The sequence below is a fragment of the Phocoena sinus genome, chromosome 14 (genome assembly GCF_008692025.1).
Source record: "Phocoena sinus isolate mPhoSin1 chromosome 14, mPhoSin1.pri, whole genome shotgun sequence".
Lineage (NCBI taxonomy): Eukaryota > Metazoa > Chordata > Mammalia > Artiodactyla > Phocoenidae > Phocoena > Phocoena sinus.
In genome coordinates, this window is record NC_045776.1 from 3,805,362 (window position 1) to 3,829,924 (window position 24,563).

A 24,563-nucleotide genomic window follows, 5' to 3' on the forward strand; every position below is an offset into this window, starting at 1 on the left:
ATTTTCTCTTCCTTCTCTCCCTTCTGATCGTCTCAATTTTTAGATACTAAGCATGACAGACTACGTTACTGTCACCAGAATCTAACTGGGCCACGTGCCAAACATTGAGAAAACGGCACTGGGCTGCAGAGATGGCCGGCGGAACCCAGCACACTCGACGTGGGCAGATGGGGAAGGGAAATGAGTGTCAGACGCAGGCCAGTTCTCTTCAGTTTTTACAGCTGCCCATTGATTGGTTGGCTGCTGGAAAGAAAATGTCATCATTATCTTTTAATGCTATAATTTTTATTTCAAAGAAAAGAGAAACAGAACAGAAACAACCTTTGCATTTGGGGGAGGGGATGATTTTACAATTTTGGAAAAGGAAAAGGAGCAGTCGTATCAAGACACGAGTCACCCGGCTATGAACTCGCGTCCACAGTTGCGATGATCCCACAGTGAAGCACAGACAGTCCTGCCGGGGCCGAGGCTGCGGGGCACGGCTCTCTACCACTAATGTTGGATGTCAGCTCTTTCACGTGGACAGAAACCACAGAGAAATCCTGCGAATGTGATATTGACACTAAGAAACATTTGCTATAAAAGCAAAATATTGATACAAACAATATTTTCCAGAGTGCACATTTCATATAGACTTTATTGTATGAAACTAAGTCAAAATTAGAAGCATTGGGTTTTCTTAACCAAGGTTTATTTTAACTGAATATAAACGCCAAGGCTTTTCTTAACCGTAGGCTTAAGAAGGAATCTTTTAAGCAGAAGCAACCAGGGCGATGACCACACCTACGATGCCTGAAGGGAGGAAATCCATACATGAAATGAACAGGCTGCCTTTGGTTTGGGGACGCTGCGATCCTAAAATTTCCAGAAAAATGAAGAGGAGCCGGCCGCTTCGACATGGTAATACGTGTAGCTGCAATTTTTAACCAAACGTGTAATAAAATGTTAAAACAGCAACATGCTGGACTGCAAGGGCAGCTGTGTCTCAAGCTATGAGACACACTGTTGTCACTCTTCTACTGCTGGGGCACAGTCCTTCCACAACATTTGTGGGGGGGACGAAAGAGAAAACAACTTAGCTTCTCGTCAGCACAGCGGACAGAACAGAGGGAAGAGCATCCAGAGAAGAACCAAACAGTAGACAGACCTGCCTCCGACGGCCCCGCCCCACACGCGCCGGGCTCCCGCCCTGCGCGTCCACGTGCCCCGTGCGCGCGGTCGGCAGGGACGTCACCCGGCCCAGAGCCTGTGTGCGCTCCCGGGCGGCAGCCGTCACTGTCGCGAAGGCTTTGCAAACGGAGCGCAGGGAGCACGCGCCTTGGGTGCTGGTCGCTCCGCGTCCGCCCGGTGCCGGGGGTGGGGCAAGGCTCCGGGCTCAGGCATCGTGGAGCTCGCTGCTCTCTCTATGGCTCTGGATTACCGCGGCCGCCGGGGAGCCCTCCTGGGTGTATATGACCATGCTCGTCAGCTGCTCTGTTTCGCCGGGGACCACGGCCTCGGCGCTGAGTGCGGCCCCGGCCTGCAGGATCTCCTGAGAGCCGGCCGTCTCTATCACGGTGTGCGAGTAGACGCCCGTCTCGTCCTGCGCCCCCGGGGGCAGTTCTGTCACGATGTAATGAGTCGCCCCCTCGGGAAAGCCGCCGCCGGACTCCTGGACCATTGCCTGGACCAGCTCCTCGGTCACGATGATCTGCGAGATCTCGCCGTCCGACTCGGCCAGGTCCACGCGCTGGCCGTGGGCCTGGGCTTCCTGCATGATGATCTGGGAGCCCTCCCGGGCCAGCATATGCACGGTGCCCTCCTCGTTCACGATAACCTGCGTGACACCGTCCTTCATGAGCTGGCCGGCCGCGGCCGGGTCGCAGACTGTGAACTGCAGCACGCCCTGCACCACCTTCCTGAAGGCCAGCTGGGCGCGCTCCTGCGACGCGATCAGGGCCGCGGGCCGGACCGCGCGGCTCAGCGCCCCCGCGGGCTCCAGGGCGGTGCCACCGTCCTGCACGTCATGGCACACGTGGATCTCGCGGGCCTCGGCCGGGGCTGCGGCGGGGTCCGCCGCCTGCCCTGGCAGCGGGACCAGCACGTCTCTGGGGCCGGCCCTGCCCTTCTCCTCGGCCGCGGCCCGGCCCTCCGCCCCTCCCAGCTCGGTGACCGCGCACAGCAGGGCGTCCAAGGCCGAGGCCGTGTCCGGCGGGGGGATGCCGGCCTCGGCCAGGTCGAGAATCCCCTGCTTGGTCACCTGCTGAATTGCAGCCCCGCTGGGGCTGAGGGGTGCGTCCATGCCATGGCCTTCCATCGGGGCCCCCACGACCACCACCTGCGTGGCTCCGTCTGCCAGCTGCTCCGGCACCCCAGGCCCGGGCGCCCCGCCGCCCACGGGCGCCCCGCTCTGCCCCGCAGCGATGACCTGCCCGTCCTCCGTGATGTGCACCACCCGGGCCACCTGGCCGGCCAGTGCCAGCGTCTGCAGCGTGGCCGCGGCCGTCTCCTCCACGGAGGCGTCCAGGGCGAAGTCCCCGTCGTAGCCCTGTATGATGATGACCTGCTGCACCGGCTCCGGCGGCGCCGCCGGCCTCCTGCTGCCCCGCAGGGGCCTGTCCTTGACCGGAGACTCCTCCGCCAGCGCGGCCGCCGTGAAGGGGCTGTCCGTCTCCACGAACGTGGCCCCCTGGCCCTTCAGACGGCATTCGTAGGACTTGGACACAATGCCTAGGGGAGACAGGGACCAGTTAGAGTCCAGAAAAATGACTTTCAGGCTTAAAAGTAAGACAGTTCTTCCGTAGAAGCTTTAGAACCTCAGCTGCTCAGAGCAGCCGGCTCCCAGCCTCAGGGCCTCGGGCCGGCGCTGGGCGCTCGGAGGAGTCTGACACAGGCGCTCCCGGCTAAGAGCGGTCACAGAGGACGTCTGTGCTGTGAGTGAGCGATGCCCACACCTCTGGTCTACTGTCCGGATACAATCTCATCGGCCTCCCTTCGCTTTTCAGCTCCTGGGGAAGGGACACGGTCGAGTCCTCTCAATTACGGTCATTTCTAACAAGATACTCAGTCGGTGGTGGTGGGTGCAGACCAGTAACAGTCAGTAGCAGTATCTCCTAACCCAAAGGAAAAATCTTTTTTTTAATGTCCAAATATTAGCTACAGTACATTTGTTTCTTCAACAAAAAGAATGAAAGCTCTGCATATTAAATTGATAAATAAGCCCTGGATAAACACAGCTCTATGAGTTTCACCTTCTGTGTCGGGCGCTAAGCTGGGGGCAAAGGCGGCTGGCCCGCCAGGCGTGCCCCCCCCCCTTTCCCCGGAGGCCTGTGGGCAGAGCCCCGGGCGCCCAGCCCAGATGCAGGGGCTCTGCCGCCGGGGCTCAGGGGCGGTGGACAGGCCAGAACTGAGTGCGCAGCCGCGTCAGCCACGAGAGCCGATGCCACTCTGTCGCTGTGACGTTTGGCCAAGCGCCTGGCACGCAGCCACCATTCAGCAAAGATGCGTTTGTTGAATGACTTAAATATCGTGTAAGGTGAGAAGCACTACAGCAGAGAATAAACACACTCAGGCTCACAGCCAGCCGGAGGGAAAGGAATATTCAAGCTCTCCCTTGGGGCTGGGAAGGGGAAGAGCCTGGAGACAGAGCAGCCCAGGGCCAAGCAGAGGTGAGTCTGGGGGGCCGGGGGCTTGGGCTGGGCTGGCTTTTAGGGGATTAGATAGCTCGGCCCCCGCCAGGCTGTCCGGGCCTCTTCTGACAGGAGGCACTAAGACATCTGGACCACAGTCTGTGGAGAGAAGACACCTGTTGAATGTTTTCAAGCAGGAAAGTAAAACGAGTGCATCTGTTTTAGAACTGTGACAGAGGGTACAGCATTTATTATCATAAATACTAGCCCCAAATTCCTCTTAGTGAAAACACTGTGACTGTTTCAGAAAATGCAGAGATAAGCCCTTGGGACAAAGGCATATGCAAAATGCAGAGGTCAGGAGAGCCCAGAGGAGGGCAGGACTGAGGAGAGAGCGCCTGCAGGCTGCTGGCCTCAGCCCTGATGGTCGGTCCCATCAGACAGCAACTGTCCCTCTCAGTCTGCATCTGAAGTCTGGACATCTGCCCGCCCAGGAAGGCAGAGCAGCCCTGAGAGGCCTGCGGCTGCCGCCAGACTGAGAGTTTCAAGCCCATCTAACAGATCCCGGGGCTGCAGGCCTGAGCTGGTCTCCCGTTACAAAAAGGAGGCTCTGGCCGCAGAACCGAGGGTGGAAGAGGAAGGATGCGGGGAGGGTGAGAGGCAGGGGCGGGTGCTGAGGACGGCAGGGTGTGTGCACACCCGGCCCCCAGTGCCACCTGTGACACAGGCGACGCTTGTTTAGTAACTCGACGGGGAAAGTATGAGTGAAAATTGTTGTCTCTGTCTTCATAAAAAAGAGTTTAAACAGAGTTCCTATTTTCTCCCTCAAGTCCTTAATTTTCTATCAGTTTTTTATTACAGCCTCCTTCCCTCCTAAGTAAGAGAATGATCTCTAAATGATCTATAGTATTTCTTTATCTCAATGGCAAACCACTTTTTAAAAATATTCCACTTTAGTCTCCCTCATGTAGGTCCTTTTTTAAAGAAAAGCACACTTTACCCTTACCAAAGGAGAAAAAAGGATTAAGACTTATTAGATTATTATTGCTAACATCCCTTAAACATAAGCCACCAATTTTGCTTACTGTGTTGGTGCCAGTCCGTATGAAAGCATTTCTTTCAATACAGAGTCCACTTTAAGCAAAGACCCAGACAAGGCCTGCCTTTCAGCAGGTACAGCATCTCAGGCAGGAACCACAGAAGCTGTTAAATCATATTTACCAAGAGGACACAGCGGGCTCACATCCAGACTGTAGGCAATAGTCCCGGATTGCGAATCATATGTGAAGTTATAAAAATGCAAACTCCTGGCCCATTCTGTGTGTGCTGGGACGTTTCATGTTCTGCGTCCACAGGTTCACAGGTCAGAAGTCTCAGGAAGTCAAGCCACCGCATCCCCCTTAACTCTTGAGGCCAGAGGCAGCCTCCCACTGGGTCGGGGTGAGGGAGCCACGGGGTCTCCCGGGGCCCTGTGCTGCAGGGTCAGTGGGGGCAAAGCTTGGGGTGCGTCCTCGGGACTGATTTTCCGAAAGTACACCATGTACTTTCAGCCTCCGAGGCTCTGATTCCTAGTGAGGAAGTGAAATGTGTAAGTAATCCATTTTTGTAAGCAAAGATTAGGAACGATGAACATTTATTCTTTCTCAGAGAACTCTCTATAGTGCGAATCTTAGAAAGCTCATGGAACCACAGACTCCGTGGTCAGGAAAAGACCTGTGGGTCAATGGGACCATCCCCAGGAGCAGAAAATCCTGTTTGCTCATTCAGAGAATGCGGAACACTGGGCCCAGCGGACGCTGCTCGGGGCTGGGCAGTCAGCGGCAGGTGAACCAGGTCCAGCCGTGCCCTCACCAACCAGGCCAACATAAACCATCTTTTTTTTTTTCTGACTGCAGCGTGTGGGATCTTAGTTCCCCATCCAGGGATCGAACCCATGCGCCCTGCAGTGGAAGCTCGGAGTCTTAACCACTGGACCACCAGGGAAGTCCCTACCATCACATCTTAAAAGCTGTTCAAACCTTCCCAGAGGACGGTCCCGAATGTCGCCGATTCCAGCTAAATGATCTCCCTAACTATGGCTTTCTCTTGTTTACCCTCCTAGGAAAGGGGGGGACAATGGGGACCACACAAGCAGGCTCCCAGCCAGCTCTGACTGAGGTGTTCAGTGGCAAGCAGCCACCGAGCACCCACTGCGGGGTGCCAGGCGGTCATGGCACAGGGCAGCAGTCCCCACACTGGGAATCCTACCCCAGGGTCTCTGCAGGCTGGCCCAAGGTTATGTGAGCAGATGGAGAGTTTTAGGGAATCAGCCCAGTGTGTCTAAGCTCACCTGCCCAGGGATGTGCCTGCCTTAGAGATATCCCCTCCACCTCCCCGTGACCCTCTGCTTTACAAAAGGAAAACACACCCTTCGCCATGGGACCCTCAGGAGGATTAGAGTTCAGAAGATAAGCATGAAATCAGGTTAAACCACTCAGACCCTAGAAGAAAAGGGCTGAGTCCCCTGTGGTCCGTATGCTTTAACCTAATCGTGTGGGCATTTTCTGAACTTTAATCTTCCTGAACTATCTCTCGTCAAAGAGGTCAGAACGGGGCTCAGCGTAGGAGCAGAAGCCCTGCCCGATGGGTGAGGCACCCCACAGGCTCTGAGTTCACCCCTCCACGTAGGCCTGGGTCTCACCTGGTGGGTGTCGCCATCTCTGCTCAAGTTGCCACCTGCTAGGACCCCAAGATCTCCTGTCTACCATACTTGCCAACGTCTTCCTCTGCTAGGCCTGCAACTCCTCCCCTTGCCTCTACGTTTCTCCCGTGGATGGAACACTGCCCGTGCCTTCCTTACACTCTGAACCTGATCCAGTTTGTTTCTGCCCATTCTCTAAATCCAAGGTCATTTTCAGTTTAGAGTTTGGGAGAAAAAAAGAAATATGGATACAAAACATAAATAAGGCATCCTTCAAATCACCCTCCCCCGTCCCTACCTGATTACTGCCCTTACATTAAAAGAGGAGGAACTACTGTAGCTGGGAGAGAACAGATACCCTGCTCTTTGGTATTCTCTGAGGGAAATGCTACAGGCTCGAGTCCAGGCAATTCCCTTCTTCAGTCTGCGACTGGACACGAAGCCTCTTGGGTGCAGAATTATCCTCTGGATCCCGTGCGGCACTGATAATTACGCCATTCTGAACTACTTTACTGACTGTATCTGAATCCGGAGGTGGGTTAAGCCACGTCCAGACCATTAAGTGGACTACGTGGGTAAATACTGCTGTCACCGTGGGGTGTGACAAAGCTCATCATCAACAACATCTTCACCTCGGCTCAGCCCGAGCCCAGTGAGCCCATCGCGGTTCATAAACGTGAGTGCAGGTCTATCTTTGATTCAGCAACTGAATAACTTCGAGTGCTGTCACTACTGCTTTGAAAAATAGCACCTATAAAATGTAACAGCCTCGATCAGATTGAAAAAGATTCACCCACTGAAGACTCTTCCATTTCGCCCATAATGAATTCATGTTGAGCTACGTAGAAGTTCAAGTGTCATTTAAACTAATGTGAATCTCTTCTGTAACTTTACAGTCTGACCGGGCTGTGACCAAGAATTTACTGGGCACATCAACTTCAATTTTTGAGATCTTTCTAGTAACTATGAGCTGTAATGCTCACTGATGCAAACGGCCAGATGGATACAGTATCTGGAACACAGCAAGTCTGTACAGATTTTATCCTTAGCCGCTTCGTCACTGTTATTGCTCCAAAACTGCGCAAATCTTTAATGAAGCACGATAACCAACATATTATTTACATTACACTCGACAGCTTTCAAAGACAACATAGGACTTCGGCATGCTAATAGCAGCTGATCAAATAGTGTGTCTAAATCAGCCTTTTTTGGATCTGTTCCCAATAGGACAATAAGTAGCTTCGTGTAGAAGGTACAAATGCGGGTGAAATGCAGCCTTACGCCCGTGTATGAGATCCCAACTCACTGCTTGTTTGCTTTCTTTCGTGAGTACAGAGGTATTTTACTGCCTTCCCATAGCTCAACGCGGTGAAAGTTTACAACGCGGTTGAAATGAGGAGTTCTTTTCGGAGGGGGTGGGGCGCGGTTTGAGGAGCTGTTTTCAGGGAGGTGCTTTCTAATTAGGCTCCCTTCTCCAGAAGATTATTGTGGAGCTCAGTGCCTTCTCACCTGTCCCCTTTGAAGAGGACATCTCCAGAGCTGAAAACACAAGCTCCGTCACGCAGGAGCAGAGGGGTTAGGCTGCAGACGTGTGCTCCCCGGAACCATGCTAACGGCTCTGTTCTGCTGTCTGCCGAGCTGCTGAGAACCTACAAACAGGGTTTACTACCTGACTACCTCCTTTTTGTGTGTGTTATTCTTTCGTTACTGTCATCATTTTTTCTCACAGAATAAATACCTTATGCTTTTGTTAAGCTTACATTTAATTAAAACGTACAGAATTTGTGCAGTAAACTCAAATGAAACAAATAAAACAAGGCCCCCTCTCTTGAAGGCATACGTTGTGAATGAAAAATGTCATTACAGACTAAAAAATTTTGCAGTAAACAGGGCCTACGGAGAGAAGTTTCCCCTGTAATGACATCCATAAAATACACAAATGGCACTTTTAGCACCATCCTGAATATGGCATTTTCTGTGCTCTACACACAATCTAAATGGTTTGCTCATAGAGCATAATACTCCATTGGGTTTATAGAACAATCAATGTTCCATAAAATGATGTATTTATCCAGTAGTAGGCTCAGCAGTTACTGGTGTACGGCACCGCAGGACAGAGGCTGGGCTTGCGCGCAGGCTGCAAACCTTGGCTCACCTCAGCGGCTTCATCTCATTTGTGTCAAGTAATTTGTTGAAGACTCAGCTTGGCTTAAAAAAAAACTTGTAATAAAAATTCATAGAGTTTTCAGGAGAATGAAAGCTGATGACAACAGAAAGGTCACATTGTGTCTCCACTAAAGGGGTCAAAGGTCATGAGCAGTTCTAAAACCGAAAGTAGATTTCATGCATCGCCTAGCAGATAAAGATGGCATTAAAAGGACTTGTGTGGCTGAAATGTCGACCACGCCAGGGAAGCCTGTGCTAACATCCGATGTGAGCCACTTTGCTGCCAGCAGCCAGCATTGATTTTACATTTCTAAGCTACTTCTGAAACGGTATTACATGTTTATACACTGCTAGGTTACGTCTCAGACACCGTGTGTGTTTTAGATTTTATATTTAGGGAGCGCCCTAAGCTTGAAAACGCTAGGCTGCCTCACCGTCATAATTAAAGCACCTCAAATATGACGCAAGTAAGAAAGTAATGCCTTTTATATAAAAATTTGGGGCACACATGACACTGTGATTCTTAAGCCACATACAATTTTCCTCAACTTCAGTTTTAAGATGTAATTTTAACAAGAATGTTACGAAATCACACTTAATGTCTATTAAAATGAAACAATATTAACAGATTAGGCTAATAAACAAGAGCCGTATTTTAACGCCAAAAAAGCTTCTACGTTTCTCAAGTGAAAGCAGGAAAAATGACAAATTAAAATTCAATGAAATATAATCTTTTAGAAATTTCAAAGCAGGTAATAAATTATCCTTATAATGGCAGTCACCAATAGTATAGCCAGTCAAATTGATATCAATAACTGCTCTATAATGTATTTATTTTCTTGGACAATAAAAATAACCGGTATTCCGGTATTCCTGCAGGAAGCCCCCCACGAGCGCCCCCTGCAGCCCAGGCTTGAATAAGTGCCCGATGCTCCCCACACAGAATGCTCTGCATCCTGGCATCCCTGCAGAAAACCCCGACCAAGTCGTTCAGGAAAGACGATCACAGCCAGTGTGGTCCAGGATCGTAGTGGGCTGTGGACCAAAATGACAATTTCACCATCTTTTTCTTCTTTTTGAGAGGTAACAAAGGACGGTCAGTACCTTATGTCTATTATTTTCAAGGGTTAGAAATGCATTCTGGCCAATGTTAATAAAATTCACACACAAATTAGAAGTATTGAGGTTACTGGAGAACAAAATGAAAATGCTCTTCAGACTCTGGCATGCTTGTTGAATGTGATGGCTCTACAAGTGAGACCTATTTCAGAGCACAGGCTTAGTGCTGGTCATTCTGAAACCTACACTGCTGTGCACTGGCCTGAGGATGTGTTAAATACATGACAACCCGATAAATAATTTTGGTAAGTATCTGCTTTATGCCACAAATAAGCACCACGGTCTGTGTTAGAGAGTTATAGTTAAAGTCATCGCTCTGTCCTTAATTTCATGAAGGCCATTATGTTATAGGAAGAGATGAGGAAAATTATTTTTCTGTGAAAAATTAACTGAAGTCCACATCATTTCTGAGAAGCTTTCACATAGGTTCAAACATACAGTTTTATAAGACACACCGTGCGAGATTTACTGAAGGAAGATGTACAATAAGGCAGGAGCCAGATTTAGGTAACAAAAGCCTTAGTCCTTTTTTCCTCAATTATCACTAGGAGTACCCTTAGGACTGGCAGCGATCAAAGGTAACCAGATAAGACCCCTGAAAGAAATTCTAAGACATCCAGGAAAAACCAAGAATAAATTTAATGTTAGGGTGGAAACGCAGAACCGGCCAGGTTTCTAACTTTGCGTGGAGGGTCTCCACGGGCCTCGGTATTTCCATGGGCACTGAAGAGTGACAAAGAGTAAAAGACAATATTTTACCTTTAAAGTCACAAACCCTAAGCAATTTTGTATTATATCAGACCCTTAGGTATATACTATCACTCCCCTGCATGAAGATCGAATGGGAAACACACACACAAATCTCCCTCAGGAAGATGAGTCCTTTAAGGTCATCTTGACAGGCTTCTGGGCACGGATGCTGCGGGGAGGGCATGTTAACTGCTTCTCTGCTCCTGCCGAGGCCTGTCCATCAGGATGTGACCACAGAACTTTGGAAATTTGACTCGTGACAGACAGTGTCATCGTGCTTCATGAATGTGACAAAATGGGACTAAAATTAGAAGGTAAGGTGCCCTGATCTCGTCATTTACCCTCAAAGAGCACTTCTTAAAACAGCCAGGTGGTTTACTAGCAGAAAGCGCTCAGATGCCTTGAACAGGTAGGGAGGGTGGGGGCTGTGTGTGTCAGTGCACTTGGCATCCTGCATTCATTCTGGGGGTCACGGTGGGCCCTGGCCACCATGGGGGGAGCCCACCTGGGACACTCGTGTGCTTCCCCAGTGCGGCTCTCACCCTGCGCCTCCGACCTCACCTGTCTCATGCTCGTGGTACCAGCTGATGAAAAGTAAACTGCGCCCCACAGGCTTGCATTTGGGGAGCTTGGGGGCTTGAACAAGCAGTGGAGTTTTAGGCCAGCAGCATTTCTGAAGGCCTTCGAAGACTCCAGATAAACAGCAGCCCTGTCTGTTTACTGCAAGGCTGCCTCCGTTTGACTTAAAGATGTTAACTTAGACTAGCACTGACATTCTTTTTGGAGTTATGGAATCAGAAAGTTAGGAAGCCCGACGATCTTTTCCTAAATGTGCTCTGACCACTTATAAAACTCCCCATACACATAATGCAATATTAGGAGACAAGGCCTAGTTTTCAAAAGTTGTAACTGTTACGCGCACTTACAAGGTAAAATTATGCAACTAAGAAGCCCAGCCAAGCCGTTAGTCGGCCTCCGCTAACAAGGCTGACTTCACAGGCCAACAGCAGATTAAACTGGCCTCCTTTGTTTCTCTGGCAAACCCTATAAAAAAATCATATTCACTTTTGGAGGCAGGTTCAGATTTCCCATGTTTCATAGTACCTTCCTATCTTTGCTGAGGAAATGAGAGCAGGCTGACGTCTGTCTCCATCGTAGACACTTTTGTATGAAGGTAAAAAGCAAACCACTCCTCAGTCACAGCACAGAGGCCAATAAAATCAACTTTACAGTATGCGGGACCTGCAGCCGGGCAGAGCTCACTGTTAGTATTTTAATCATTGGCAGGGCTTTCGGAGGTCCCGCGTCGTTCACGGCCGAGCGGCAGCAGCGCCGGTACACTCAGAACAACGCGCGCATCTTCTCCATGTACTACACGAATCATCCGCTCCGGGCACGCGGCTGCTGCCTTCCTGTCAGGCTGCTGTGGGTGAGGGTGCCCTGAGCATCTCGTGGCTGGGACCTGCCCCCGAGGATGGGCTCTGATGACAGCAGACACCCTGAGTCTGGACAGTGAGAACACGGGGCGCCGGCGCCCAGGTGTGGGCGGCAGGTGCCGAGGAAGGTCCGGCAGTGAGGACCTGACCACTGAGCTCTAAGACAAGCAGAGTCAACGCTGACTCGAGTCCGTGAAAGTTCGAGTGAGTAGTAGTGGTTGTTGGCCTATCCTTCCCGGGGTCCACCAGGCTGAGTTGGGGGGGCGCTGGGTGCTGTCCTGATCTAAGGCTGGTCTGCCCGGCACTCAGCCTTCTCTGCAGTGAGGACAGGACAGAGGCAGGGTCGGGGTTGGGGAGACTACTGGTCAAGGTGGAAAACAATGATATATTTTCTTCTGAGCCAGTGAATTCCACCATCTTTATTTTGAACATCTTCCTAAATACCTAAGTTAAACTCCTCTGTTAAAATTGCAGAATATTTATATGCCTGGGATAAGAAAAGTTAAAACTGATTTAAAAATATCAAACAAAAGACAAATTTTGAGGCTTGAACGCTTTGAAATGAGTGGAATGAATGAAAATAAACTTACAAATTGAAACACTGGCTGAAACGCCAGCCATTGAAATCTCAGGTCCATGACATGGACATGCCAGGCGCCAGCAGCTGCCCTGCTCCTGCCGGGCGGTGCTCCCGAGGGGCAGGGAGGGGTCAGGGACCCTTTGAAAGCACAGGACAGCTGAGCGGATGTGTGCACGGTGGGACGCCAGCACCGCAGCAGGACACGTAGCTGCTGTCACGTGTCTAGAGGTAGCGCTTTGTGCCCCGGGGTCTCAGCAGTGGCGCACGCCACCTGTAAAATCCTCCAGCAAATCTCCGTGATGCAGGTTCTGAACCAGGATTCAATATCCAGTGAGGCGAGAGTCCAGCCAGGGTGACAGGGATGCACACAGCATCACACGATTCCTTTGGGCTGCATCCAGAGGAGGACCTGAAAACCAGCTCTCTGAAATATTACTGGTTCGCTAAGGGGTTGAAAGGCTTTAAGTGGGCAGCCCTGTTAAGGAGAGTTCGAGGTTGCTCTCCGATGGGCAGAACACAGCCACCAGACAAACGATGTCGGGGACCTAACACCAATCCCTAACAGACATTTCTCAGAAAGCTCTAGGGTGAGCATACTTTCAGCACAATTTCCACATCATTACGAACTGAATTGGACAGCAAGAAATCATCTCCCAAATAACAGACCTGGGCATTGAAAGATGCTGAGTCATCAAAGGAAGATGGGTGATTACTTACCCTTGATTTCACCAGGACAGAAAGGCACAGCAGAGCAGGTGAAACCCCTCAAGAGAATTCAAAGCCAGCGAAGAAACAAAGTGTTTCGTGGTAAATTCTCACTTATCCAGTAAGACTAATCCTTAAATCTCTAGGTATTCTAAGGTTTTAGTTCCACTTATATTACTAACTTAAATTTGCCAGATGCTCCAATTCAGGAACTTGGGCATTTCAGAGCATTTTCTTAAGTATTTATGCAACGATATTATTAATATAAATATTAACGTTGAGGCTAAATTCCTGTATTTAATCCCTTACATCAGTAAGGCAAACGTGAACTTTTTCAGGAATGAATAATCTATGTGAAGATACTGGTATGACAGATAATTACAATAATAATAATTACAATAAATAAAATATAAAGTAACTAGATAACATACAAATAGCTATGCCTTCAAATAAAGAACTCACTTGGTCTAGGCTAGGGATCAGGAAAGTACTCACTGACACCTGGGCCTTGAAGGCTGAGTAGGAATTTGTCAGGAAGCGAAAAAAAGAGTGGTGAGGACCCCACGCCGTTCTAAGCATACGTCAAAGCCAGCAAGTGGTGTGGCTTGGCTACAAAATCTTAGCATGGCAGGACGACAGAGGGACAGAGTGAAAAGGCGGGACTCGTCAGATCCCGCAAGGCCCAAGCGTGTGAATTCGGGTACCTGTTAGTGACAGGAAGGCACTGAAGCAAAGAAATGACATGTGCACATTTGTGTTCTTGGGAACGAATTGTGGTGAGGCTGCAGGACTGTCTCTGGCAAAGGTGTTCAATGCAAGGAGCCTCACCTGGAGGCCTCGCAGGGGCCGAGGTGCAAGAGACTAAGAGGTGTAGGCAGGGCACGTGCGTGGTTTCAGTGGGGACAGAAAATGGGGAGGGCCTGGGGGATGCTGCGGGGGCCTGGACAGACCTGTCAAAGGGAGCTGCAGCTTGCACGCCTCTGCCGCTCGTTCCCACACACGCGCTCTGCATGCCTCTGCCGCTCGTTCCCGCACACGCGCTCTGCACGCCTCTGCTGCTCGTTCCCGCAAGCGCGCTGTGACCCTGTGCTCGCTCCCCTGTTCCTGTTCAGCTCTGCTTCCTCCCCCCGAACATCCACCTAGCGTGGGAAGGGACCTCGAGGCTCTGTGTTGCGCCAGCGCCTAGCCCGACGGCACCAGGGGTTTCCACACAAGGAAGAGAAGGAAGCGGTGCCCGTGGGGCAGAGGTCCCGGGCCCAGGCGGAGGCAGAGGTGAAAGGTTCACGTGGAACAGCCCCGGGCTTTCCCTGTGGACTCTGCCCTCGTACGGAGCACAGCACCCCTCTGCTTTAGTTCACGTCCTAAGCCGCTCCCCCCACTCCCCTCGCCACTGTCTGGGCTGCAAGGTCCCCGGACAAGGACGAGGTCCCGGGTGCCTTCTGACCCTCCAGCAAGCAGTGCACTGCGGTGCTATGGGGGACGCGGGGCATTTGGGACAGCAGAAGCAACTGTTTCCACTCTGACTTCAAGGAAATCAGTCACGCAAGAATTTAAACATTTTCTCCTGTAACAGGAGAAAAGCCTGAGACTCCAGTTTCTGCTCCATGAGCCTGGACGGAGGCTGCTCAGGACACACAGCCGCGGGGCTGTCAGTGTGACACTGGCCTGGCGGCTCTGCCCATTACAGAATTTTAACGTGTTTCTATCCTCGGCCATGTACTAGTTAACTTACCCCGTTAGACTGCAGCTTAATGACTGGGAGCGTCAGAGCAGTGATCAGTAAAATGTAAGTCAAGGGGGAAAGTGCTATGATACGAGTTCTGCAAATCTGCCTCCGATGGACTTCCAGAATGATTCTTGTATTCATTTGATCAAGCTTCTTATATAGCACATAGAGTTATCTCTCCTACTTTAAAAGCCAATTAAAAAGGGGGAATATTACATCCATATACCTACAATATCATATCCCGAAGAGAAAGAAAACATATCAACTTAATTTTTCAAGAATAATGACGCTGCACAGGCAAAATATGTTATTTGCAAATGAGTGCTTGCAAATAGCAGGCTCTCTTACCTTGTCATTTCAAAGCAAAGCAAACATTTTAAACGTAATTATAAAAATGTATGAAAATACTCCAGTTGAGTTTTTTTTAAAGGCAGAAAATGTCAAGGATTCCAGCATCGCTCAAGAGTGCAGCTCTCAGTTTAGAAGTCAAGCTGAGAATCAGATTCCCGTGCGAGAACCAAGTACCTAGTTGCTTATTTTTTGGCATCGTGCTTTGGGCCAAGGGAAGGGTTGGGCTTGGCCGGCAACTGCACGTTTGCTGCTACCAGCATCGAGATGGGGGCCCCAAATAACGAGGGGTGACCTCCCCCAGGCAGTGCGTGGGAGGCTGAAAGGAGATCTCAGTTAGGGAAAGAGACCGAGGGCACACTGGTGACTGGAGAAGAGTCAGAGCCAGAGAGATGACTAGGCAGTCAAGACCCTGGCGGAAGGCGTGAAAGAAGAGGGTGATCAACCGTGTGAAAGGTCAGAAAGAAACACCATCAAGACTGCAAGTAGGTCTCGAATAGGTAATGTGTTACCAGGAAGACCACGGCATTTATCCCCCAACCTGAATACTCTTGAGAGAAGCAAGGGCAGTGATTGGTCAGAACATGAAACAGGGGGCGCAGACCTCACACCGTTGTAGATAAACCAGGACATATGTTGGCCTAGGTTCCACGACTAACATGGTACAACGATCCTGGCGTTTTTCCTTTAGAGCACATTGGTACTGAGTTATGAATACCCACACACGGCATTAATCAGAATACAACACTACCTGATTAGTGGCTTCATTAATAGAAAGGAGAAAAGGAAGGTATTCAAAACTTGGAATAACATTTACAGAAATATGGAAATTCATATGTTTTCCTTCACCTCTATTCACTATTAAATGTCATCAAGTGTTTTTCTGAACAAAAACGTCCCACTCTTTCTTGGAGTAGCAAGACAATCAGAATGACAGTACTGAATTAATTCCTCATTTGCTGAAAGAAACTCGAACCTGAATTGCCAAAGGGCAGACGAGAGAGAGTGACACCATACATCTCAGCTTTTATATGTGTCCATTTGATTACTGCGCTTGTATGCCTGTATTATCTTGCTGGTCTAACAGCTGTTGTCTTACCTCATTTACAGAGTGCCAAGGTATCTATTAGTAGTAACTAAGCTGTGAAAAGTATTACTAAATAACTGGAATTCTTAATAGAAATTCCAGGAAGTCCAGTGGATAAATCACAGACATAAAAGGAAGGAAAAAATACCTCCTAGGAAAGGTTCCATTAAATCCGCCTTAGAAAAGCTGGCCTGGGACTGCAGCCCGCCCAGGGGCCAGGGTGCTCCCACAGGAGCCTCCCCTGGACCTCCTGCGCTGTGCCTCCAGCGGTGGAAAATCCAGCCTCACCTGCTTTTTTTTCAGGTGCTTTGAGTAACTTCTGTCGTCTGGGCCTCCCTCTGACTAGTGACTCCTACTGGCTGGAATAAACACTGTTTGCTTTTTCTGCTCTTATTTTTCACACTGTCCTGGCTGGTGATTAAACAACCACAGATCAACCTTGTATGCCAGTTTTCCCTATCCAACAGACAAACAACCCTGAAAATGATAACTTAGCCAGCCCACCTCACTGAGCTTGGTTCTTTCTTAAAAATACACTTTTATTATTCAATTTTTGGTTTTATTGTCCCACTTTTTGAATTTATGTGTAGAATCAGAATACTAAACATTCTAACTGATATACTCAAAATTAGCTTGAATTTTGGATACAGCATTATTAATAGAGAAGGCTTCATTCCTTTTCAATCTACAAAGAAAATGTCACGGACATAACTTATCTGGCCCAAACTTAGCTTGGTCATACTGAAGGTCAGAGGGCAAGGGGCATTTGGGAGGAAAACACCAAATCCCGATAAGAGACTTTTCGGCTTGAACCTTCACAGAACATCATGTGGATCTAGAGAGAGGAAGTTTTTTGTTTTTTTTTTTAATTAGGCTTAAATTCAACACTATGAAAAGAAAATATCAAGGAAGAGAGGCCATTAGCGCACGGATTCTTTGCACGGCCACTGAAAGGGGCTGAGCCGTGCTCCTGGTTCTGCCCGTGACAGATCCCGAGACTGGACCGGCGGGGACAGGCCTCCGCGGTGCTGATGGCCACGGTCTTGCCGCGGACTGGCTCGGCTTTCTATCTATTGGATGATGAGTGCATTTACCTTATGTATCAGAATGATGAAACCTTTCCCCCGGAACACCCAAATACGAGACAGACGGGAAGTGAAGCAGTGCGGGCTGAGTGGGCAGAGGCTCCAGAGCTGCCCGGCGTCCCATCCGCCTTTCTGAGAAGGCCCGGGCCTCTCGGTACCTCGTTTAAAACCCATCGGGTCAGGTGCTCTCAGCTTCTCCTCGCTGGAGAGTTCTGCGATTCCAGGATAATGCCGGTACTCTCGGGGATAGCTGATCAACCTGACCCCCACCACTGTCTAGTCTACAGAAAACATCATCTATCATTGGTCTCATATTGTTACCTTTAAAAAATGAGGTGGTGTAGTCAGATCCTTTCCTGTTAAGATATGAATAATAAACATTCTCTTAAATATCTTAACACACCTCCACCTCCACAATACAGTAGCTGACTGTGTTATTTAGATTTGGAAATTAATGGGCTGATGGTAGCATTACAGCTCAAGTGGATTTACAGTCATCGTATTTGGCCCAGTGTGATTTCAAATAAGAATTACTTCTGATTGTTTGAGTGGAAATTCAGAAACATGAAAAGAAGCCATGTTAAAACTGGCTTGGTTCATCCCATGCAAGTACTACACATTAAGATGGGAAATACCCATTCATGAAGATAATGAAAATGGACATGAATATAATAAAATACCCGGTTTACAGACTCTGAGACCTACGTAAGCAGTAGATGTGCTCCTTCTACTTAAAAGCATGTTCATCCAACCCCACCCCAATTCATATCTGATCTGCAGTCCAAAAACAAAGCCCTGTGGTCTGTTAGCACAAAACCTTATAAAATGACTCAAGATTCTCGACATTCGAGTTTCCGTTTTTTAAAAAGAAGAGGGTGCAGGGGTGACAAGTATTACAGCCGAGAACAAACAGTGCAGCAAAGAAAGCAGCAGAGCGATGGATGCCCCCCGACTCTGGCGCTCATGAAAGAGCCACGTGAACAGCACCGCGGAGAACAAAAGACGATGATGGTAAAATTGGTGCTTTTGTTTTATAAGGCTGGCACAGACGGGCCTGGCAGCCTTCATGTTTCATTTTCATGAAACTTCAGCCACATTTCCAGGGCAACATTTCCACTGTTTCCAGGCAAAGGGTCCCTGTGCAGGAGGCCAATGGCTTGCCAATGATTTTGCTGAATGCCCCAACTTAAGCCAGAAAAAGGAATTTAAACACTCAGATAGGTTGAGTACTGATAATCCTACATAACAATGTAAACTTGAATGATTTAGTTATTAACATGCATTTTAATTAAAATGAGTAACTTTTAATTCCCAGTTAGACATAAAACTTTCTGTCGAGATGATCACAGCTCTACATTTTACATGCATACATACTTTTTTCCTAATCTAGCTGAAAAAAACAGTCCTCATTCAGACAAATACTGCTGATACTGCATTCTTTTACTTTACAATAATATCCTAGAAGAAAGTCTTGGCTACGATGGAATTTGCACCAGTATGTTTAGCCTGAGTTGACTGCAGCAGTAACTAGGGTAAGAACCCAGAAGACTCTGATATACAAAAACATCTTTAGTCTTGGCCCAAGACATTAGGTATGTGGTGATCTTTAGTAGAAAGTAAGAAATTTTAAACACCACAGGTACAATAAGTGATAGCTTTCCCCCCCCAAAACCAATCAAATATCATATGGTTTTAGTCATATCTGGCATATTTATATGATTTACTCACAATAAAATTAATATACAACTAATATATTTATTTCATGCCACCTAGCTTAAACATATCAACGAAAATCTCATTTGTCACTACCAACTGTCACGTTTTAGAAAAAGGCCATATATATGAGATAGGAACAAGGCTATTTTAAACTCAGACCCACTTCCCCATCAGAAGGATTACTGAGGGTTGTTCCTAATACTGGAAGAATAGGAAAGGAAGACACACCACCAGCAAACTCTAAGCCAAACAACCCAAACCAGTCTGAACAAAGCCTAAGGTAACAGGATCTGTGAACAATATGGAGTCTTCTAGTGGCTTCTTGAAGTCAAAGCCAGAGCTATTAAGGAATCTAGTTGTAGAGGCTTTGTCTTCTTATAAAAACAAAATACCCTTTCATGAAATTTTATGTAAACAAGTTAATTTTGTGCGCTGTTCAAAGGGCAAGACATATTTTCCCTAAAATGCTACTATATATTCCTAAAAACTGATCTAATGCCACTTCCGTGAATTATGAAAACTTTTTACAGAAGTTTTCATAATTTTTAAGGATGTTCTAAGGATGTCAGAAAAGGCCAACTGCTCTCATCGACTAGAACATTTTCAGTAGCGTTTTATATTTTGGCCCCAAAGATCAAACTCTTATGCTGACCATATTTCCATATCTCTCAGCACCTTTTTACAGAAGCACAGAGTAGACACCAAAGGTTGAAAGTAATCAAAATAATTCACAACTGCTTAGCACCTCTTAATGCCCAAAATAAACCTAGCAGTTTAGCAAATTTAAAACTTCTGTCATTGATTATTAAATCAGCTGGCTCCCTGCAAATATTTCACTGTACTAATCTTCAAGTATATATATACTTAGTCGGAGGTTGGACTCACATCAAGATGCAGGGCACTTGACCTGGCAAGTTACTCATTTTAACCAACAGCTTAGATAGAGCCACAGGGGCAGCTTATCAAACCTGACCACAACAGAATGTTACGGCTGCCACGGAAGGGAACCCCATCTTTGGCCACTTTAAGAAAACACAGTACTTGCAAAGGAGAGCACTGCATTCAGTGCCAGGAACTGTGTTTTAATGGAGGGGCACAGACTGCAACACGTCCACATGGAGGTGACGCAGGAGGCAAAGGCTCCCTGTCCAGAAACCTCACCATAGGAACAAAGGAGGGAGGGAGGGAGGGACTGAGCAGGCTGCCTTGGCAAATCTAGATTTGGTGGGTGGAATTACGGACATAAAAACAGTCTGCAAGTATCTGGCAAGCTGCCATGGAGAAGAGGGATTGCACATCCCCGTGTAGCTCTCTCACCATGAGAATTTTCTAAAAATCAGAGCAATTCACTCATGGATACACACGTGGAAAGATGCTCAATGTCATTAGTCACTAGGAAAATGCCAATTAAAACCACACAAGATACCACTACACACTGACTAGAAGGGCTAAAGTTAAAAAGACTGATAACGCCAAGTGCTGGGAGGACGTGGAGCAACGGGAACTCTCGTGCATTCGTTAGTGGGAATGCGAAATGGTACAGCCACTGTGGGAACCAGTCAGGCAGTCTCTCAACACATGACCTCGAAATCCCGTTCCTAAGGAAATGAAAGCGTTATGTCCACACAAAGACCTGTGCCCAAATGTTTACAGTACCTGTACTCATTATCACCCACAACTGGAAACAATCCAAATGTCCATCAACAGGAAAACCGAAAAGCACACTGTGGTATATCCACACAATGGAGTAATTAATGCTCAGTAATAAAACAAACGGCTGCTGGGTGCAACAACAGGAATGAATCTCAAAAGCATTAAGTGGAAAAAAAGGCCACGTACTGTACAATCTCATTTATGTGACATTCTGGAAAAGACACTACTACAGGGACAGCCAAGAACTGGGTGTTGGGTGAAGACAGTTACCATAAAGGGACACCAGGAGACATCGGGGTGATGGAAAGGCTCTATAACTTGACTGTGGCAATGGTTACATGACTGCACACATTGGTCAAAACTCATCCAGCTGCAAACCCAAAAAGGATTAAATTTACTGTTTGTAAACTGAACCTCAGTTTTCTTTTCAAAGTCAATGCTCTACATATAGACACTTGAGTTCCTTGTCACGAAAAGTTCTTGAGCAGCATCTAGATGATTTCCCGTCACAGGGGTTACGGGTCATGTTCCTGCATTCAGTGGCCAACTGATCCTTTTGCATCTAAGGAACTTAGGAGCTGATAGTTATACAACACCATGACTTTCTTTTCCTTTCTTTTCTTTTCACCATGACTTGTCTTTTCCTCAAACATCTCCAGTTGTTTAGAGCAACTCAAAGACTTACTTTTAGCAGCTGAAAACAAATCTGCTCTGTTCAGTGTCGTATTTATTTTCTGCAGACAATGCAAATCCTATGGCTCATATAACCTTCTGAAGTCTAACAATTACAAAAATCATTAGGCTGAATTATCATTTACTTTTTTTTATCATATCGATGATACAGAAATGGGCAAGGCTGATTCAAAGGGCAATGAATATACACAGAAGCCAAATATGTATATATTAGATACCTAAAAAGAGGAGATGCAAATTATCTAAGGCTGAAGATGGACTCTTATCAGGAAGGCTTAGTGTTATGTCTGTAGGAGATACCAGGAAGTTTCCCCTGCTATTTGTATTGACATTTGTGAATGTGCGTTACACTCTGTTTAATTAAGGAAAGGCCATATCTTAAGTGAATGTGGCTTCATATAAAAATGGGGATGTGCCTATCTACCATATGGCTGTAACTGTGGTCAATTAACATTGTGTTTTATTGTCCATTTATCCTTTATTTAGTTATACTTGTACTGAACGTTGGCTTTCTGCTTCGTTTCGTTGTTGTTTTGCTTGTTTGTTTTTGGTATGCTCCAGTGGAAGCCATATGTGAGAGACCCACGGTGCTCCCTCACCAGCCCTGAGTGATCTCACGGCTACAGTGACAGTGTGAGAAGAATGTCAAGCTGTTGCTAGTTTAGATGGATTTGTGTGTGCGTAGAAAGCATGAGAGTGAGTGTGCTCCAATATTGCTAAAGACAGGGGGGACATCCCACAGCTGTTCCAATGGTCGTTAGGGGCTTCTCTTTTATACTAATAATACTGATGACCACTTACAAATATGATAAGGCTTTTTTTTAGCCTGGCCACACTGCTCTCTTTTCCTTAATAATGTGATTTTAGGTAGACTTCAAGACTCAGGTAGCTACAGGTTAAAATCCAAGCTTGGCTACTAACTAGCTATATGTGCCGAGACAGCTTATTTAACCTTTCTAAGCTTCAGTTTCTGTCTTTGGATGGGGTAAGAGCGGCTTGCAGGGTATTTTAAGTATTGGGAACGGTGTGCAAAGCACCAGGCAGCACATGCTGGGCCTGTGGTGCTTCATACATGGCGGACACCCTTGTTCCTGATTCCTTCCAGAACTGCTGACTTCAGACGTCATTATCGCTTCTGAAAAAAACCTCCTATACCATGAGTCTGACCCAATATTTATAACAGTGCTCGGTGGTATCCCACGTGGAGCTATGCTGCTCCCCACGTGCTCTGCCACGGCAGCTTTCAAAGCTGCTTTTCACAAGTTAGGATGGTGTCCAGAAGGCTGTGTGTTAGAAAGAGCGTAAACAATCGAATGAATTCAGTTAATCGCAGCAGCATCAATACTGGTTGATTTCAACAGTGCATGTTTGGGGAGAGGCATTATGCAGCAGAACTCTGTGTTCTGATTGGCAAAGAGGGTCCATTTGCAGACTATTAAATGCACGTACTCAGCTACAAGTTACTGATGAGTTTATGATATTTAATGGTTTATCTTGTGGTTGAAACCAAGTACAAGCAACTCCTGACCCCGAAACTAAGGTAATATGTGAAGTGGTACTGTGAACTCAGAACAACTGACAAGGTAGGAAGGATACACCTACCTTTGATGTAAACCCAACCGATGAGATTTAAAGGAATGTAGTCTTTCACCCTATTTTGAATAAAGATCAATACCCATAATCTTTTTTTCTTAACATACTAAACATGGGGAATCAGTTCATAACCATTCGGTTTAAATAAGGTTTTTTAAAAAATGTGATTGTTCCCTACCAATGAATATCCAATGTCCAGGATCCAGGATCCAACACCCTACTCCCACTCCAGCCTGGACTTCAGGTTTTGAGGAAGGCAACACACAGCACGGTGCTCAGGCCTCCCTCTGGTTGGTAAGGGCAGCCCCCCGGTACAACAGCTGCTTCACCCCAGTTCACGTGAGCTACCTGAGGGATGAAACACAGTATGGAATTTGGGGAGCAGAGGTCAATGAATGACAAGTGTGGAAAAGGGGCCATTGCTGACAGGAAGTTAAAGGGCAAACGTTCCAATTGAAGTAACCACAGAGAGGAGGCCAACTGGATGGCTGTGAACACAGAAAACCGTGACTGTGCCTCCGAGTTGTGGCCCCCAAATTTCATTGTACACAACTCATTCACTGTGGCTTGAAACAACAGATTCAGTTTATGAGAAAACTGAGATTTAACCCAAAAAATTTCCCTGGGGAAACGTAGGAAATCGAGCCTTTTCTTTATGACTATGATTTTGAAACTGTAACCTGCATCAACTCAAACTACCATCAAATGCCTGAAATCAATTGTCAAGAAAGACTCTCTCCATAATGCATTAAAAAAAAATGAAAAAAAAAAAAAAGAAAAGAAACAGGAAGAAACCTTGGCACCTCTGTCTGGAAACCGGTTAAGAGATCATGTGCAAAACTCAAAACTTCAAGTATTCATAAGATTAAAAAAAAAAATTTAAAACAAATGATTTGACAGCTGCAAATGCAGGATTACACCTAGCTGAATGATAGAAACAGTGTGGATAATTACTTTTTTCAAACGTAGGGCTCTGTGGACCAAGGTCCTGTCTGAAGGTCCCTGCAGCACAGTTCCTGCACAGTAATACAAATCCCGTCGTCACACCGCCCTACGTCTCTTCATCATCTGCACATCAGTAAGAGTGATGAGAGGCGTCCCATGATTCCAGCAGTCTTCCTCTGAAGGATGCACACGTTCATTACTGCACTAATTATGGTTTTTCGAATAACTAACTGAAGCAAGCAGCCTATGTACAGGCATAAACCTAAGACTGAGAAAATACTAGTTACTGAATCATCAGTGTAAACGGACACACTGAACAGGTTTAAAAGGAGTGGAAGCAGCAGATTTTAAAAGACAAGCATCTTCAATAATTAGGGCTCCCTAAAGCAAAGAGAAATGTTATTCCTTAATGGCAAGTGTATTTAAACTGTTGTCTAAAGATCTGAAGGTAAGTCTGCTTAATTCACTGCTGCTTCTTTTGTTATTAGAAAAACATAATTGTTCCAAATAATTAGCACTAGAGTGCATCACAAGCTGACAACAAAATTATAGAAATCTTCATATTCAGAACCCTCTAGCTGGCTATTAGGAACAGTTTCTGATCATAACCCATTAGTTGAAGTGCTGTGAGTTTTTGATTGCCACCAAATAACCTCAGATATCTGCCTAAGTG

General features: G+C 47.2%; 1 protein-coding gene across 1 annotated transcript in view; it reads right to left on the minus strand.

Annotated features, from left to right (window-relative positions):
• Window positions 1-674: 674 nt before the first annotated feature.
• ZNF407 (zinc finger protein 407) overlaps window positions 675-24,563 on the minus strand; it is a 430,215-nt gene continuing 406,326 nt past the window's right edge. The window contains exon 9 of the mRNA XM_032654303.1: window positions 675-2,709. Within this exon, the coding sequence (XP_032510194.1) occupies window positions 1,376-2,709 (1,334 nt within the window). The 3' untranslated portion in view covers window positions 675-1,375. The remainder of the gene's footprint in view (window positions 2,710-24,563) is intronic.